The sequence below is a fragment of the Coccinella septempunctata genome, chromosome 4 (assembly GCF_907165205.1).
Source record: "Coccinella septempunctata chromosome 4, icCocSept1.1, whole genome shotgun sequence".
In the NCBI taxonomy this organism is placed as follows: domain Eukaryota; kingdom Metazoa; phylum Arthropoda; class Insecta; order Coleoptera; family Coccinellidae; genus Coccinella; species Coccinella septempunctata.
Genome location: NC_058192.1, coordinates 34,701,643 through 34,718,167, shown reverse-complemented (window position 1 = coordinate 34,718,167; position 16,525 = coordinate 34,701,643). Strand labels below are relative to the sequence as shown.

General features: G+C 37.4%; 1 protein-coding gene and 1 long non-coding RNA gene across 2 annotated transcripts in view; one reads left to right on the top strand and one right to left on the bottom strand.

Annotated features, from left to right (window-relative positions):
- The window catches only part of LOC123311814 (ATPase family AAA domain-containing protein 3A homolog), a 178,793-nt gene that overhangs the window by 101,792 nt on the left and 60,476 nt on the right, over positions 1-16,525 (top strand). The window contains exon 6 of the mRNA XM_044895918.1: positions 9,031-9,154. Coding sequence (XP_044751853.1) covers positions 9,031-9,154 — 124 coding nt within the window. The remainder of the gene's footprint in view (positions 1-9,030; positions 9,155-16,525) is intronic.
- Positions 3,672-3,915, bottom strand: LOC123311827. The gene is made up of 2 exons (XR_006537519.1): positions 3,854-3,915; positions 3,672-3,797 (listed from the first exon to the last, which is right to left on the bottom strand). It is a non-coding gene; the product is annotated as an uncharacterized LOC123311827 (long non-coding RNA).

The following is a 16,525-nucleotide window of genomic DNA, read 5'->3' as shown; positions in this document are numbered from 1 at the left end:
GTTCATAGGATAAACGTAGGATAAACTAACAACTCTGCAGTTAATGCATTCCTAATTTAAGTTATCTCCAGAGCACCACTCTCTCACATTCATTCGTTATTAAAAAAACGAAAATGAAATATATAACGTTTTTAAAATTATTAAATAATCATCACAGCTCTTCTTGACAAAAAGACACTTAAAGAGTGTTTGAAACATTCTGAAATACGATTCCCCAAGTGAGCAGTCCACAAACTAAGGATGAGAGCCATCATAAATATAGAGGTGGAGCCAATGTTATAATACGATCACGTCATCGAGATCGAATAATCCTACTGTACCAGATTCTAAAACATATGTGGCAACTACACTGGACGCAACAACATGCTAATGGTGAAAGATTGAATAAAATCCGGACGCAGCATTGTACTGCATATGAAAACAAAATATACACCGGACGCACTAATGGTAGGACCATGAAAGGACGCAATAATGTGCGTATATCAACTTCTTTATTAATAAAGATATCTGAGATCTGAAACGACCAAAGTACGTAATCGTTTGTGTTTTGTGGGAATCTACAAGAATAAGAAAAAATGGACCAGCAAAATCTCAACAAAGCTCCCGAAGAAAGTGAAGCCATTTCGGTAATGCGGATAATGGAGAACCAGGCCCAACTTCAAATGAAGATGATGGAGTTGCTAGCCAAAATGTTTAATTTAAGGAACGACACCGACCACGTGGTGACCGCATAATTATCGTTAGCCCAGTTTGACCCCGACGATACATCCTTTTCAACCAAGGAGTGGATTGAGGAAGTTGATCAAATTAAATTCGAAACAGGTACGTCTGATACTGTTGTAGTATTAAAAGCTGGGCAAGCCCTGACAGGCCGTGCAGCCAAAATTTATCAAAATTGGAAACCGATTGTTAGAAATTGGTCAACATTTTCTAGGAATTTAGAGATAGCGTTCCCTGAGGAAGGAACTCCGGCCACGAGGCTTGAAGCTAGCATGTTGATAAGTAGTGCAAATTTTAGTTCGTTAGTAGAGTATGCTCATGCTAAGTTGAATTCGATCAGGAAACTTTGTGAAAAGTTTCCGTGGGAAATAGTGTTGAGCTTGATAGCACATGATATCACTAATGTAGAAGTTAAGAATAGATTATTTATTAGTGCAAGAACCTACGAATGAAATGCAGCAGCTGAAATTGCCTTCTTCATAGGATTCCGACGCTCCATATTAGTCTCAGATAATAGTAGAAAACTAGAAAAATGAAGCAGCTACTGAAAACATAATCAGACAAAACCTTTCATGGGAATTGTAGGAACTGTGGAAAATTTAGGCATAGAAAGTTAGATTATTGTAAAGAAACGTTGTTTTAATTCTAATCCAGAAAATTCCAGTCTTAAATGTAATTTCGGTGATAGAAAGGGACATACTGAAGATTTTTATTTTGTTAAGAAAAAGAGAGAAACAAGTTCAGTCAAACTTCAGTTACCCAGTGTTCGTAACAATCAATTAGCACATTAGATTTGAATCTAGACTTGTCAGGATTGGACGAGCGATTAGTAGAGTATTGAATAAATCGAATATTGTCAAATAACAAAAATTTTCAAGCATGTCGACTAACTTAGTCGGAACATACCTAGTGAAAATAAGATACTGGCGCTTTGTTATGTTTCAGGAAAATAAAAACCAATTGCAAAAGTTTGATCTGTTTTGTACGTGAATTCTTATGAAGATTTACACAAGACAAGCGCTCTCAAGAATGTAAAATGTTCCCGTTGAGCAATCCAGGAGTATAGTATAACGCTGGCAGGTCTCGAACATCAGGTTAGGTTACCGATTGATGTTAATCAGAAAATTTCCATGAAGGTGACATCTATCGAATGAAGAAAAACTGAAGCCAACATTTATTGGACCTTTCGAAGTGCAAGCAGTCCTACCAGACGATCTATATGCCTTGAGAAGAGTAGGAGTCCAGAATAGAACTATATCCGGCCAAGAACCAATGAGACCTTGGCCTAAAAAAAAGCAAATAGTGATGAGTGAGTGCTAGTTTCGATGATGCGCCATGATGAAGTGAAATATTCTCATGTCCATCAGATTTTATGTTATATACTGTTCCTTATGAGATTCTTATTGTTATGTTATGTTATGATCCATTGTATTATCTCATGTTCATTTTATGTTGAATGTTTTCCAAAGCACTTGAAATTCCATGATAAGTTTTCGGTACTTTAAATACGAATATGTAAAATTGACAAGTAAGGCCCGGACGGGAGTCCCTAGTTGAGGCTAACCTCTGTGCAATTTCACAGTAGTGATATTGACAAGTAAGGCCTAGACGGGAGGTCGCTAGTGAGGCTAACCTCTGTGCAATTTTACAGTAGTGATATTGACAAGTAAGGCCCAGACGGGATGTCGCTAGTGAGGCTAACCTCTGTGCAATGGACAAGTAAGGTCCGGACGGGAGTCCCTAGTTGAGGCTAACCTCTGTGCAATTTCACAGTTGTGATATTGACAAGTAAGGCCTAGACGAGATGTCGCTAGTGAGGCTAACTTCTGTGCAATGTTACAAACCTAATTTAACAGTTTATATGTTGTAAATGACAATTGTATCAACTTTTGAAATTCCAAGTGTTTTGCTGACCTGATCTGTAAACAGTAAGCGGTGGTGGTTTTTTTATCGCTTGGCTCTTTTTTCCACCTATAATAATGCCGCAGCGCGAGCCAGCGCATCAAACAGAGCCATGTACACAAAGATTCAACTGTTTTATGTTTACAAGCTCCCTTTAACAATGTTGTTTGATATTAAGATATTGTTTATGCCTACTAAGTGAAACGAGGACGTTTCAGTGGTCAGTATGGCCGTGTTAGCAAATGTTAATTTGACCCCCCTTAAAATATACTGACAATGTCCGACGACGAATGTCGAAGGAAGAATAAGAGTATAGAACCTATGCTCTGTGAACTCTGTGCTCCAATGTTACCTGCTCTCTCTTTTGCACAGGCCGAACACACAATTACTTGAACTACCTTGTCGGGCGGTACGCTTTGTACCTGACCCTTTGTTAGAGCACCTCCACGTGCTAGATAACCGACCGCCATCTTACTTTGTGAATAAAAAGTACCAACCACGTGTTTTATTAAATCTAACATATATATATATATATATATATATATATATATATATATATATATATATATATATATATATATATATATATATATATATATATATATATATATATATATATATATATATATATATATATATATATATATATATATATATATATATATATATATCCCGTCTAGGCCTTACTTGTCAATATCACAACTGTAAAATTGCACAGAGGTTAGTCTCAACTAGGGACTCCCGTCCGGACCTTACTTGTCAATTGCACAGAGTTAGCCTCACTAGCGACATCCCGTCTGGGCCTTACTTGTCAATTTTACATATTCGTATTTAAAGTACCGAAAACTTATCATGGAATTTCAAGCGCTTTGGAAAACATTCAACATAAAATGAACATGAGACAATACAATGGATCATAACATAACAATAAGAATCTCATAAGGAACAGTATAGAACAAAATCTGATGGACATGAGAATATTTCACTTCATCATGGCGCCTCATTGAAACTAGCACTCACTCATCACTATTTGCTTTTTTTAGGCCAAGATCTCATTGGTTCTATTCTGGACTCCTACTCTTCTCAAGGCATATAGATCGTTTGGTAGGACTGCTTGCACTTCGAAAGGTCCAATAAATGTTGGCTTCAGTTTTTCTTCATTCGATAGATGTCACCTTCATGGAAATTTTCTGATTAACATCAATCGGTAACCTAACCTGATGTTCGAGACCTGCCAGCGTTATACTATACTCCTGGATTGCTCAACGGGAACATTTTACATTCTTGAGAGCGCTTGTCTTGTGTAAATCTTCATAAGAATTCACGTACAAAACAGATCAAACTTTTGCAATTGGTTTTGATTTTCCTGAAACATAACAAAGCGCCAGTATCTTATTTTCACTAGGTATGTTCCGACTAAGTTAGTCGACTTGCTTGAAAATTTTTGATATTTGACAATATTCGATTTATTCAATACTTTACTAATCGCTCGTCCAATCCTGACAAGTCTAGATTCAAATCTAATGTGCTAATTGATTGTTACGAACACTGGGTAACTAAAGTTTGACTGAACTTGTTTCTCTCTTTTTCTTAACAAAATAAAAATCTTCAGTATGTCCCTTTCTATCACAGAAATTACATTCAAGACTGGAATTTTCTGGATTAGAATTAAAACAACGTTTCTTTACAATAATCTAACTTTCTATGCCTAAATTTTCCACAGTTCTTACAATTCCCATGAAAGGTTTTGTCTGATTCTGTTTTCAGTAGCTGCTTCACTTTTCTAGTTTTCTACTATTATCTGAGACTAATATGGAGCGTCGGAATTCTATGAAGAAGGCAATTTCAGCTGCTGCATTTCATTCTTAGATTCTTGCACTAATAATCTATTCTTAACTTCTACATTTGTGATATCATGTGCTATCAAGCTCAACACTATTTCCCACGGAAACTTTTCACAAAGTTTCCTGATCGAATTCAACTTGGCATGAGCATACTCTACTAACGAACTAAAATTTGCACTACTTATCAACATGCTAGCTTTAAGCCTCGTGGAGTTCCTTTATCAGGGAACGCTGTCTCTAAATTCCTAGAAAATGTTGACCAATTTTTAACAATCGATTTCCAATTTTGATAAATTTTGGCTGCATGGCCTTTCAGGGCTTGCCCAGCTTTTAATACTACAACAGTATCAGACGTACCTGTTTCGAATTTAATTCGATCAACTTCCTCAATCCACTCCTTGGTTGAAAAGGATGTATCGTCGGGGTCAAACTGGGCTAACGATAATTATGCGGTCACCACGTGGTCGGTGTCGCTCTTGCTTTGACAAGAACTCCTAATATTACTGAAACGGTCAAAATTCGGTGCGGTACGCTAATGACTAGAAAGTCCCTGTTTTTTCGAACGATATATATATATATATATATCGTTCGAGAAAACAGGGACTATATATATATATATATATACATCGTTCGAGAAAACAGGGACTTTCTAGTCATTAGCGTACCGCACCGAATTTTGACCGTTCCAGTAATATTAGGAGTTCTTGTCAAAGCAAGAGCGTGAAGCTCCAGTGCGTCAAGCTCCGGGGTTTCGCGCACCTGACTGAAAAGCAGCCAACATGTGTCGGCTTAACTCATATATCTAATATATTCTATATCGATAATGGGTCTTCGAAAATTGAAGTCAGCCCGTGGCCGGAATCGACTTCTGCCATGTGCAGAAATATTAAGAATAAAAATACCGGATTAGCTCTGTCTCTTTCTGAGAATACATCGTTTTATGAACTGACAGGAATGAAATGATTTTACTTCACAACCATTCGAATATTTTCGACCTTAACCTAACAATATGTGAATCAGGTTTGCATTACTTAGTAATTTGTATTTCATCGTTGATTTCTAATAATTAGAAGTCAAAAATCATGAAACTTCATCATTTTGCAGCACTAGACGCTCGGATTCATAACAATAGTGAAATATTATGTGTTTTCCACAGAAAACCTGCGGAGTGCGGTGATTAACAAAAGTGATGTTGAATCAACAAAATTGTAGTTCTGTGAATATATTTTTATAGGTTGTTGACTATCGTATATTATCTGCATTGTATATAGATAAGTCTGTTATTGTCTTGAAATTCAGTTGGGAGTTGAGGTTATAATTCTAGTTGGGAAATATCGGTCCAAGGAACAAACACAAGAAACTATTCTTTCACGACGTTTCGGCACTTTATTGTGCCTTCTTCAGGCTAAAAAATGGAAAATTATGTTATAAATAGTGACATAGATAATATAAAAATATGATGGCATAATATTCATATAAATTACTAAAATTATCGATCTAATACATTACAAATACAGAATAGAATATAAAAAAATATAAAAACACCGAAAACAACATTAAACATCAAAGCAGACTGAGCAAGACAACTGTATAGCAAGACAGGCCAAGGAAAAAAGGAAAAATACTCACTGTCAGAATATTAAAAAATTTCAATATTTTCATGTACAGAAAATCGTCATAAAAATGAAAATAAAACGGGAAAACGAGTTCTACCGGATCTAGGCATCGATGTATGTTTGCTTTTTGGGTCACGACACATCAAACGCAGAATTCAAATGAATGGAAGAAAAACGATCTACAAACACAACGGAAACACGAGAGACAACATGACACTTGCACAGTGGCGTAACGAAACGACCAAATATTTAACTGGGCTTTCAACATTTTGGAATCAAGTTGGAATATGCCACACTCAACGTACTAACGTCCGTACGTGCATTAACTGTGTTTGGGAACTTTTTTATATAAAACATCTCCTTAAAGCAACGTTTAAACCAGTTGTTCTCCCGACCCAAAATTTCAACGTTCTGAAAATCAAAATTGTGGTTGGATGATGAAGCATGAGCAGATAATGCTGTGGATTCTTTTTTATTCTTGCAATCCCTTTCATGTTGGGCAGATCTGTTGCCCAAATATTGCCCTGTTTGCCCGACATAACACACGCTACAATCCCTACAGTTGATCTTATAAACCACCCCAGAACATCTCTCCTTCGGATCCCTATCCTTAAGCTTTGAAAAAATAGACCGAACAGTTTTGTTGTAGTAATAAATAACACGATTTGTACTATCTTTCATTAATCGTTTGAGTTGTTCGGACAACCTCGGTACATAAATCAACTTACAGACTCTGACATTATTATGGGACTCGTCAACATTATTCAACGTGTGCGGTGGAGGTTCAACATTAGAAGAATAAAAAATTTTATGTATCAAACTTTTCGGGTAACCATTCCTCATCAGAAATAAAGTTTGCTCATCGAAATTTTTCTTGTGAAACAACTCGTCCGATAAATTCTGAATTTTGTGCTTTATCGATTTTATTATCATAACTTTCTGAATTCTCGAGTGCGCTGAGTCATAATGTAAGACTCTACCTGATGATATCGGTTTTCTATAAATGTCAGTGATAATCTTGTTGCCCTCTCTAATTAGAAGAACATCCAGAAACGGGATTCGGTTATCACTCTCTAACTCATATGTAAATTGGAGGCTGCTATGGAAACTATTGAAAACTTGCAGGACTTGTGGAACCTTATCCTTTGGAATGGATAAAATAATGTCATCTACATAAAAAAACACAAACGGAATCAAGAAGTCAATCTTCGACAAAACAAACGAGATCACCTTATTCATGACCATCTCAGCCAAAATTGGGGAGGTTGGGTTTCCCATAGCAGAACCTCTAATCTGGGAGTAAAATAAACCATCATAAGTACAATAGCTGTTCACGAAAATAAACTGAATAATATTTTTAACTGTCGTTATTGGAATCTGAGTATGGGTTTTCAAATCCTCCCAATGTTCATCAACGAGGTCAAAAATTAAACCTTGAGGAATGTTTGTAAATAACGAAACCACATCAAAGCTAACCAACACGTAATCGTCGGGAATTACGATATCTCGTAAATTTGAAACCAAAGTGAACGAGTTTTTCAGGGAATAGGTGAACTTACATCTAATTCCATCCAAAACACTGACTAAAAATTTTGAAATATTGAACGTAGGTGAATTACAGCAAGAAATAACCGGTCTCAAGGGTCTGTTACTTTTATGTATTTTAACTAAACCATATATTTTAGGTGGTAAAGAATTATACTGTTTCATGCTTTTGGCCTCTCTATCATTTATAAAACCACCAGTATGTAATTCACTTATCAACTTGTTGCCACTAACCTGTATCTTTTTAGTTGGATCGCTTCTCAACAACTTATAAGTAGATGTGTCAGACAATAACTGCCTTAGTTTTTCATCATATTCCACCTTTGAAAGGATGACCGTCTTATTACCTTTATCCGAATTTAACACATAAATATCAGAATGGTTCTTAAGGAACAACCTAGTTTTATCATACCAAAACAACAATGTCCTGCTCAATCCATCCCTGATCTTACAAGTGTCCAATCTTCTATAAAAATTATGGATTATGTTACACAACGACAGCCTTACACTATTCTTTACATCCGAAAGCCATTGAGTCTGAAAATTAATGAACGATTCAACATCACTCAAAATATCTATCATAGGAAAGTCCCTACTAGTATAAGGCAATGCAAATTTTGGACCTAACGACAAAATCTTGGTAACATAGTCTGGTATGGAAACATCAGTGTAATTAACCAGCCAACTAGACTGTGTCAAAATATCATGCTGTTCAACATTTGACATTAACTGTTGAAATTTTCTCACATTGTCCTTTCTGATCTTGATTAATGAGTGTTGGAAAAAACGTTGTTGACTCTTAGAAAAACTATTTATATAGGAGACTGGAACGAGATTTTCCTGTTCGTTATAATTCTAGTTCAATTTATGATTGTTTTTTTCAGCACTGAAATAATGAAACATCTAAATCGACATCTATATCTATAAAGCTCAACTGTAGTTAATATCTACCAGTTTCTCATCTAAATATTCTTATTGCCAAGTTGATTATTATATTGCTTCTATTGAAGCACGGCACTTTTAATGAGCACTCTGTATTTTTATATATAATATAACTACATATTACATTAAATGTTTTTATGCACTTATTTGGTTTAATCTCTCTTGAAGTTGAAAAAAACGGATACATTCTCAATGAATTTAATATTCATTAACTTTCTCCTCACATAAAATTCTTCTCAAAATTTGTACAACAATTTGAAATAAATCATCATTCGAATTCATTCAATCATTCAACGTCAAATATGAAAACAACCTAACCAATATCTTGATTGTCATTTTCGAACTTCTAATTCGCGCATGCGTACAAGTGGATTCCTCCCAACATTTTTTGTCGTAGTCTAGAACGCGTGTTATCAATATTGGTATAATAGATATATGGCTTAACTCAATTGTTTTTTCAGAAATTGGCGAAGCATTCTGGTATGGACTATGCTATTTTGACTGGTGGTGACATAGCTCCAATGGGCAGAGACGGAGTAACTGCTATTCATAAAGTTTTTGATTGGGCTAACTCTTCTAGAAAAGGTATTTGTTGGAACTATTCTCATTTTGTATTGTACATAATTTTATGTCCGAACAAGCGCGGTGTATCTTTGATTTGTCTCTGAATGAATCAAGTAATTATGACCTGTTTTTCAGTTTCGAGTATTCGTGTTTAATTTGAAATCTAACAATAAACTATAATAATAATAAGATTCTTCCTTCCAAGTTTTATTCAACTATAAAATATGACGGAACTGACGGCGGGTTTCACAAAACTTTGATTGTCATTCGATTTCCAATATGAAATCACTGAATCCTTTTCATTCCAGAATATATTTAAGAAGTAGCAATTGAGAATCATTGAATGGACTCATATACATTATCATGAAACTTTGTGAAACCTGGGGTTTAGAATGCTAAAAGGTGTAAGGTTCCAACTCTCTTCTCACAACTCTCATAAATCGATATGAACTATCACATCATTCAATATGATTCGGTTTTTTATTGAATAACAATTGGCAAAAATTGGCTTGAGCAGGAAATGGCTCTCTGCGTTGCTTAAGTTACGTCTTAGACCTTGTCGTCTCAGGATACCTGTGCCACAAGATAATCTAGTCTTAACCGCAACCAAAGTTGCACTAACAGCGTTACCAGTGCAGCTTTAAATCACCTTCTAACGCAGCTCCTAAAAATGAATCAGTCGAACAGGACAAAATTTGTATCCGGAGGTAAAATACACTCCCATTCGGATCTCCGGGAAAAGCACATAGCTTTTGCAGCATGGAACGTCAGAACCTTGCTAGACAACCCCAAGGCCGGCCGACCGGAGAGGCGTACTGCCCTAATCGATAAGGAACTGCAACGAACATCGATTGCAATAGTTGCCTAAGCGAGACACGCTTTTCGGACGAAGGTGGCTTGGTAAAACAAGAGTATACCTTTTTCTGGAAGGGCTTGCCGGAAGGCGAAATGGACAACATGGCGTAGGATTTGCCATTAGAAACGACGTCGCCGCCAAACTAACCGAAAATCCAATTGGCATCTCAGAACGTTTAATGATCCTACGCTTTCCTGCAGCAAATAACACGTTTGTGAACATGATTGCAGTATACGCACCCACTTTGAACTACTCTGACAAGTTAAAGGACACTTTCAGATTCTTGCTGTTAAGACCAGTTCTCATTATCCTTCTCAAGCTTCGGGTGAACTCCTCCTTTAATTCTTTCTTCATCTGGGTCTGATTGATTTTTCTTGCCTGTTTTATGCCTAGATACTTGTATGTGTCTCCTTCCTTTAATGCTTCAATTTCTGCACCTTCCTTGAGTTTGAACGTACCATATTCTATTTTCCCTCTCGTTATGTTTAGCAGTCGACATTTTTCTAGTCCAAACTTCATTTTGATGTCTTCCGAGAATCCTTCCACCATTTTCAGCATCAGTTGCATTTGTTTTTTGGTAGATGCGAAGAGTTTCGAATCGTCCATGTAAAGGAGATGATTCAGTTTCATCATAATTCTACTGCCGCTCTTGATGGAAAATCCGTAGTCCGTAGAATTCAATCTATGAGACAAGGGATTCAGAGCCATGCAGAACCACTCAGGGCTGAGCGGGTCTCCTTGGAAAATTCCGCGTCTTATTGGAATAGGTCCTGTTGTAATGGAGCAATCTGCTGCTTTCATTTGAAGACTAGTACGCCAGGTTGACATGGCGTTTTTCAGGAACTTAACAATATTGGGATCCACCTTGTAAATCTTCAAGATCGTCAAGAGCCATTCGTGAGGTATAGAATCGAAAGCTTTTTTGTAGTCCACGTACGCAGCGTAAAGATTCCTCCGCTTGGAGAACGCTTGATTGCAGATAACTGAATCTATTATTAGTTGTTCTTTGCACCCTCGGCTGTCTTTGGTGCATCCTTTCTGTTGCATGGCGATGATGTTATTACTTTCGCAATGGTTGTGAATTCGGTTTGAAATGCACGATGTGATAAATTTGTACATCGTTGGAAGACATGTGATTGGTCGGTACTTGGATGGGTCTTCTGTATTCCTTTGGTCTTTAGGTAACAGTTCTGTTGTGCCATGTGTAAGGAACACTGGCATTCTTTCAGGATTTTCAATGACATCATTTATTGCGGAGGTCAATTTGTCATGCATGATCCAAAGTTTCTTGATCCAGAAGTTCTGTAATCCATCAGGCCCAGGTGCTTTCCAGTTGTGTAGTCCTCTGATAGCTGATTTTACTTCTTCAATTGTGATCATGTCATGCAGCATGAGCTCATATTTTACAGCTTAAGATTTTTCATCTTCAATCCATCTGGTATCTCCGTTGAATTGAGGTTTTGTTGATAATTGTTTGGTCCAGAATTGTTCAATGGCTTCCTTTGGTGGTAACTTTCCATTTTCTCCATCAGACGATGTGAGTGACCGGTAGAAAGTTTCTTCCGACTTTTCGAATGAATTATTGTCTCTTTTTCGAGGCAATGGTGAGCTGTAGCATTCTCCGTCCCTCGTTCTGTGTGTGTCCTGTTTCTATCCATGATCTCTTCGGCAGCTTTCACAACTTTTCTTCCTCGATTCCCGTTCAAGTACTCCGTCAGTCGTCCAATGTCTCTTCTTAGCCTTTCTGTTTTTTGTTGAAGACGTTTCTGCCATGCTGGCGCGTGTAATTTGTGTAATTTTGGACCATCGTTGTTCGTTCGGGAAATTTTTGCCCCTATGATTTTCGATGTTAGCACTGCACAGTAAAAAACTAGATGCAGATATTCCAATGAACTTCCGTTCTGTAGGTACTCAGGTAGAAGGTCCTTATTCAAGATGTCGATTATAAGTGACAGTTTCTTGGATGTATGGAATCGGGTCAGGGAGGTGCTATTCGATGTCCCTTCCAGTTCGGCGAAGTATCTCCTCATGTCAGAGTCAACTTGTCGGTGGAGCTCTGCCCTATCGTCCTGGTGTTCAGGCTCACTTGCGTTGCAAAATGGAATTTCAGTATCAATGTCTTCTGGGTGTTGTTGCCCAGGCATGTGAATTTCATCAGAGGTGTTGGTGTTATTCATTCTCTATTGCTCTATTGCTAGCAGACGCTGAAGTTCTCGTTTAATTGCGTCGATTTTGGCCGTTGGCATTAGTTACGCGGTACTGGTCTGCCACTCGTTGTTCAGTGACATTGAGATTTGGGTAGGCGTTGCAGAATTCCTCATGGAGCCTTTTCCTATAGTTGTTCGTGTTCTGCCCTAGTTCCGTGTTGGAGTTATATATGCGCACAATAGTTTCATTCATGGACGTGGTCCACTTCATGCGCTTTCTAACTAACCCCACTTGGGTGAGCACTGGCTGAATATCCTGCGCAGCACCTTCAGCGGTTCGCGTCGGCAATTAAATTGGACTCGTTGGTTGCTGTTGTTGCTTTGGAGCTGTTGCTTCTTTTGCAGCAGGAGCCCGCTTCTTCAACATCCTGCCACCGACGTCCCGCATGCTGTCATGTCCAGCGCCAGCTCCAGATATGCCCTGACGATCCTCAGGCAGCGACTTGTTTCTCTCTTCTCGTTATCACCATTGCCACGGGTTTGTGCTCCCCTTTCTCGGTTTGGGTGAGGGGTAGGGAAATGAGAGCAGAACGAGCACCCCTATAAAGGATGTGAAAGAGAGAGGAAAAAGGAATGGGACTGCGGTCAGGAGGCGTAGCTGGCTGCACCGTCTACGTCGTTACGATGACTACCGGGCAGGCCATCTACCAGTAGCTGCCAGGCAGGCCAGACATTATTATTATTATTATTATTTATTATAATTAAGAGCGAAGGCAAAACGTATAGCCGCTCAGAATATAAAATATTTCAAAAGAAGAATGATTAACAAAATAAACAAGAATAAAAGTCAAATTGACAAACGAAAATGGGAGAAAATAAGCAAACCCGCGCACTAAACACACCCTAAAAACTCTGGTTCGACATGTGTTCAAAATCGAGGGTGTTATGATTTTGTAATTAAAGAGTAGTGGACTGTATGAAAAGATAATTGAGTTGGAGATGGTATAAAAACATTTATTGAGTATTGTTCACAATCATAAAATGAATATGTCACCTGCATGAAGCTAATACAGTGAAGCAACTAATATTAACCACATCTATAAACTCAGAGAGACAATATCCAACTAAAAACAAGAGATGGTCCAGAGCAGTTCAAATGAGAAGTCACTTGATGTCAGACTTAGACGTTGAGGAGTTCAATAAATTCAATATCAACACAACGGTTACACAGTGATAGAGCAATCAATTGAAAATTGATTGCGAGAGCCCCTTTATTCTATCAGAAAACGCGAAGGTTAGAATACTGAATTTTAAAGAGAAGACTCGAGAATACAGAGAAATAGGCCAGAGGTGAAACTGCAATGTCTAAGTCTGATCATCAACGAGAAATCGATACATTAAATTTGAGTTGATCAATAATGTTAATGTGAGTATGAGCAGAACAAGAGTCGCACAAGTTAAATGAGAAGCACATAATTAATGAATTTGAGAAGCACTAGAATATTAAAAATAATATGAAAAGGGCAATAAATTCTAATTAAATGAGAAGTTCAATAATAATTAATTAAATGAAAAGGACAATCATAATTAATCTGAGAAGAACATAGTATAATTCATATACATTGAGATGATCTTGAAGAGTGCAAAAATTTATCAATGAATTCAACATTTACAGAGACGAACTGCTTACAAGTAAGCACGATTAGAACGTTCATCAGAAAAACAGAAGAAACAATTGATAAATTAAGAGAAGTCATGAGAGTACTGAGTTAAATAAATCTCTAATCGTAGATTTTGAGATGTGCTGAAGGCTGAGAAAACTAACATGTATGTTGAGTCCGATGAATGAATATAGAAAAGAACCAATGAGAGTACATATTATAAAGAGTAGACCATACCAAATGAATAGTCATGAGTATTCGAGCAGACTTTCCAGGGTGGAGCCTAGGTCGAGGTGTATCGAGCAATATCATTGATCGCTTAACTACAGTTGAGGTGTTCACATCCTGTTCTGAAGAAAACAGCTACATCCAGGGTCCACCCTGGAGAATATGAGGATTCATTCATCTGAAACTCAACAACAGTAATTAGTCATATGTACATCGAGGTGATCATAAGAGTTGTCTTAAAAATGATTAAACTGATTCTAATAATAAGGAATATTATGAGCAGACAATGAATCAGTAATCATTTTTATTGAGATGGACTTGAGAAGTTTCAATCCTGGTGCTACATACCCATTTTCATGTGAGAAGTTCTAGAGAAGTCTGAAAATCTATATAAATTATGAAATATAATAAAATATATAGTTCTGAGACGACAATGGTTCGATTTGTCTTGAGTGGACGTTTCAGTTGAGCAGTGCTAGCAAGGATTAGGAATCTATTTCTAGATTCTGAATCTCTTGCACGTGGACTAATTTCATTAAAATCAAGTTGAGTTCAACGTTCTCAAAAATGAAGTTACCACATTAAAGGACAGCAATAAAGATCTTATTCGTTTAATGTCATCTGACGAATTTAGTAAACCGGAGTTTCAAAGATCAAAGGGAATTCCGAATAATGAAACCAAACTTCCTCCACCAATTGGCAGAAAAACCAAGTCAAAAACATGTGATGAGAAACGAGACGCTGGCCAGCCTGGTCCATCTGAGAAATTAAGGGTGGTCGACTCAGCTCAAGATGCTGGTCGTTCTGGGCAATCCGAGAAATTCAGGGTGGTCAACTCAGCTCAAACCGTGGAAATGATGAAGCGGTCTGAACCTACCCATCCGAGGAGGCCAACTGTACAGGTTCCGGCAATCCATGGTAGGGGAAAACCTGATCTCCACATCAAACCTGCACCATCAGCAAGAAATTGGATTTGGATCGGAGGACTTTCTGGGGAGACTTCTGCATCCGATGTTCTCTCATATGCGGAGCAGAGATGGCCAAACAGTGACCTTCTTTGTTTCGATTTGAAGTCGAGAGGCAGCAAGAGATCTTTCAAGGTGGGAAGCAGAAACATAGAAAAGGAAAGGGGACTTGATCCAGAAGCCTGGCCTGAGGGGATATTACTGATACCATTATGGGTCTCATATTAGAGGAAGTTCTGGGGATTCCTCGAGTGGTGTTGACTTGGATCTGGACTATGACGTTGAGTGTGATGTTTGCCTTTATGACGGTTTGTATACTTGCGATGATACTGATTCGAGCTCACTGCTCAACAATCATTTAAATTGCTATTACCAAAATGTAAGAGGCTTGCGTACGAAGTTAACGAGTCTTTCATTGGCTGTAATCAGTTCAGATTATGATATTTTATTTTTCACTGAAACTTGGCTATCTGCGGATATCTTAAATTCAGAATTGGGTATGAATGATTTTGATATATACCGTAAGGACAGAGATGCATCAACAAGTTTCGCATCTAGAGGCGGGGGCGTGCTGATAGCAGTAAGGAGTACTTTGTCTTCAAGCCTTTTTTTAACCGCATGCGATGATATAGAGGCTGTTTTTGTGTTGCTTCATATTGGTACCAAACATATCATATTATCTAATGTATATTTTCCTCCAAAGAGCGACAAATCATGTTATGAGAAATACTGTGAAAACTTAGAAGATCTATCCGATCGTTATTCTCATGCAGATCTGGTATGCTGTGGAGACTTTAATTTGCCGGAAATTTGTTGGAAAAGTGAGCCAGATAAAAACCCGATGAAAATAACAAAAACTCAAACGGTTATCGCGCAATCTACCGCTTTACTGAATATGGTACAATTTAACGAAATTCCAAATATGAACAATGTGTTACTGGATCTTGTATTTTCCTCACTTCAGAACATGGTTGTTTCATCAGCGACTGACATATTGGTTCCATGCGATGGACACCATCCCGCACTATGTTTTCACATCGACTCCGGTAACTTGAAAATGATTGATCAAAGTTACTCATTTCTAGACTTTAAAAAAGCCAATTATAATGATTTGTTGGATTATTTGTCGAGAGTAAATTGGAACGAAATTATTCTCGATGATGATGTTCAGAAATCCGTTTCAAACTTCTACTCGGTTCTAAATTCAGGAATTGAATTATATGTCCCTAGAAGAATAACAAAGAAATATAACTTCCCAAATTGGTTCTCGCCACGTCTAAAAGGTCTCATTTATTCCAAAAAAGCTGCACACAAATTATTCAAGAAGTCTAATAGCAGAATTGATTACCTTGAATTCGCTGAACTAAGAAACCAATGTAAGATTGAATCTGAGAGTTGTTATCGTGAGTACATAAGTTCAATCGAAGATTCTATTGAGAGCGATCCTAAGTTCTTTTGGAGATTTGTCAATGATTCTAAGGTAAACAAGGGTTTTCCCAATACTATGTATTTTGAAGGTGAAATTTCAGATGATC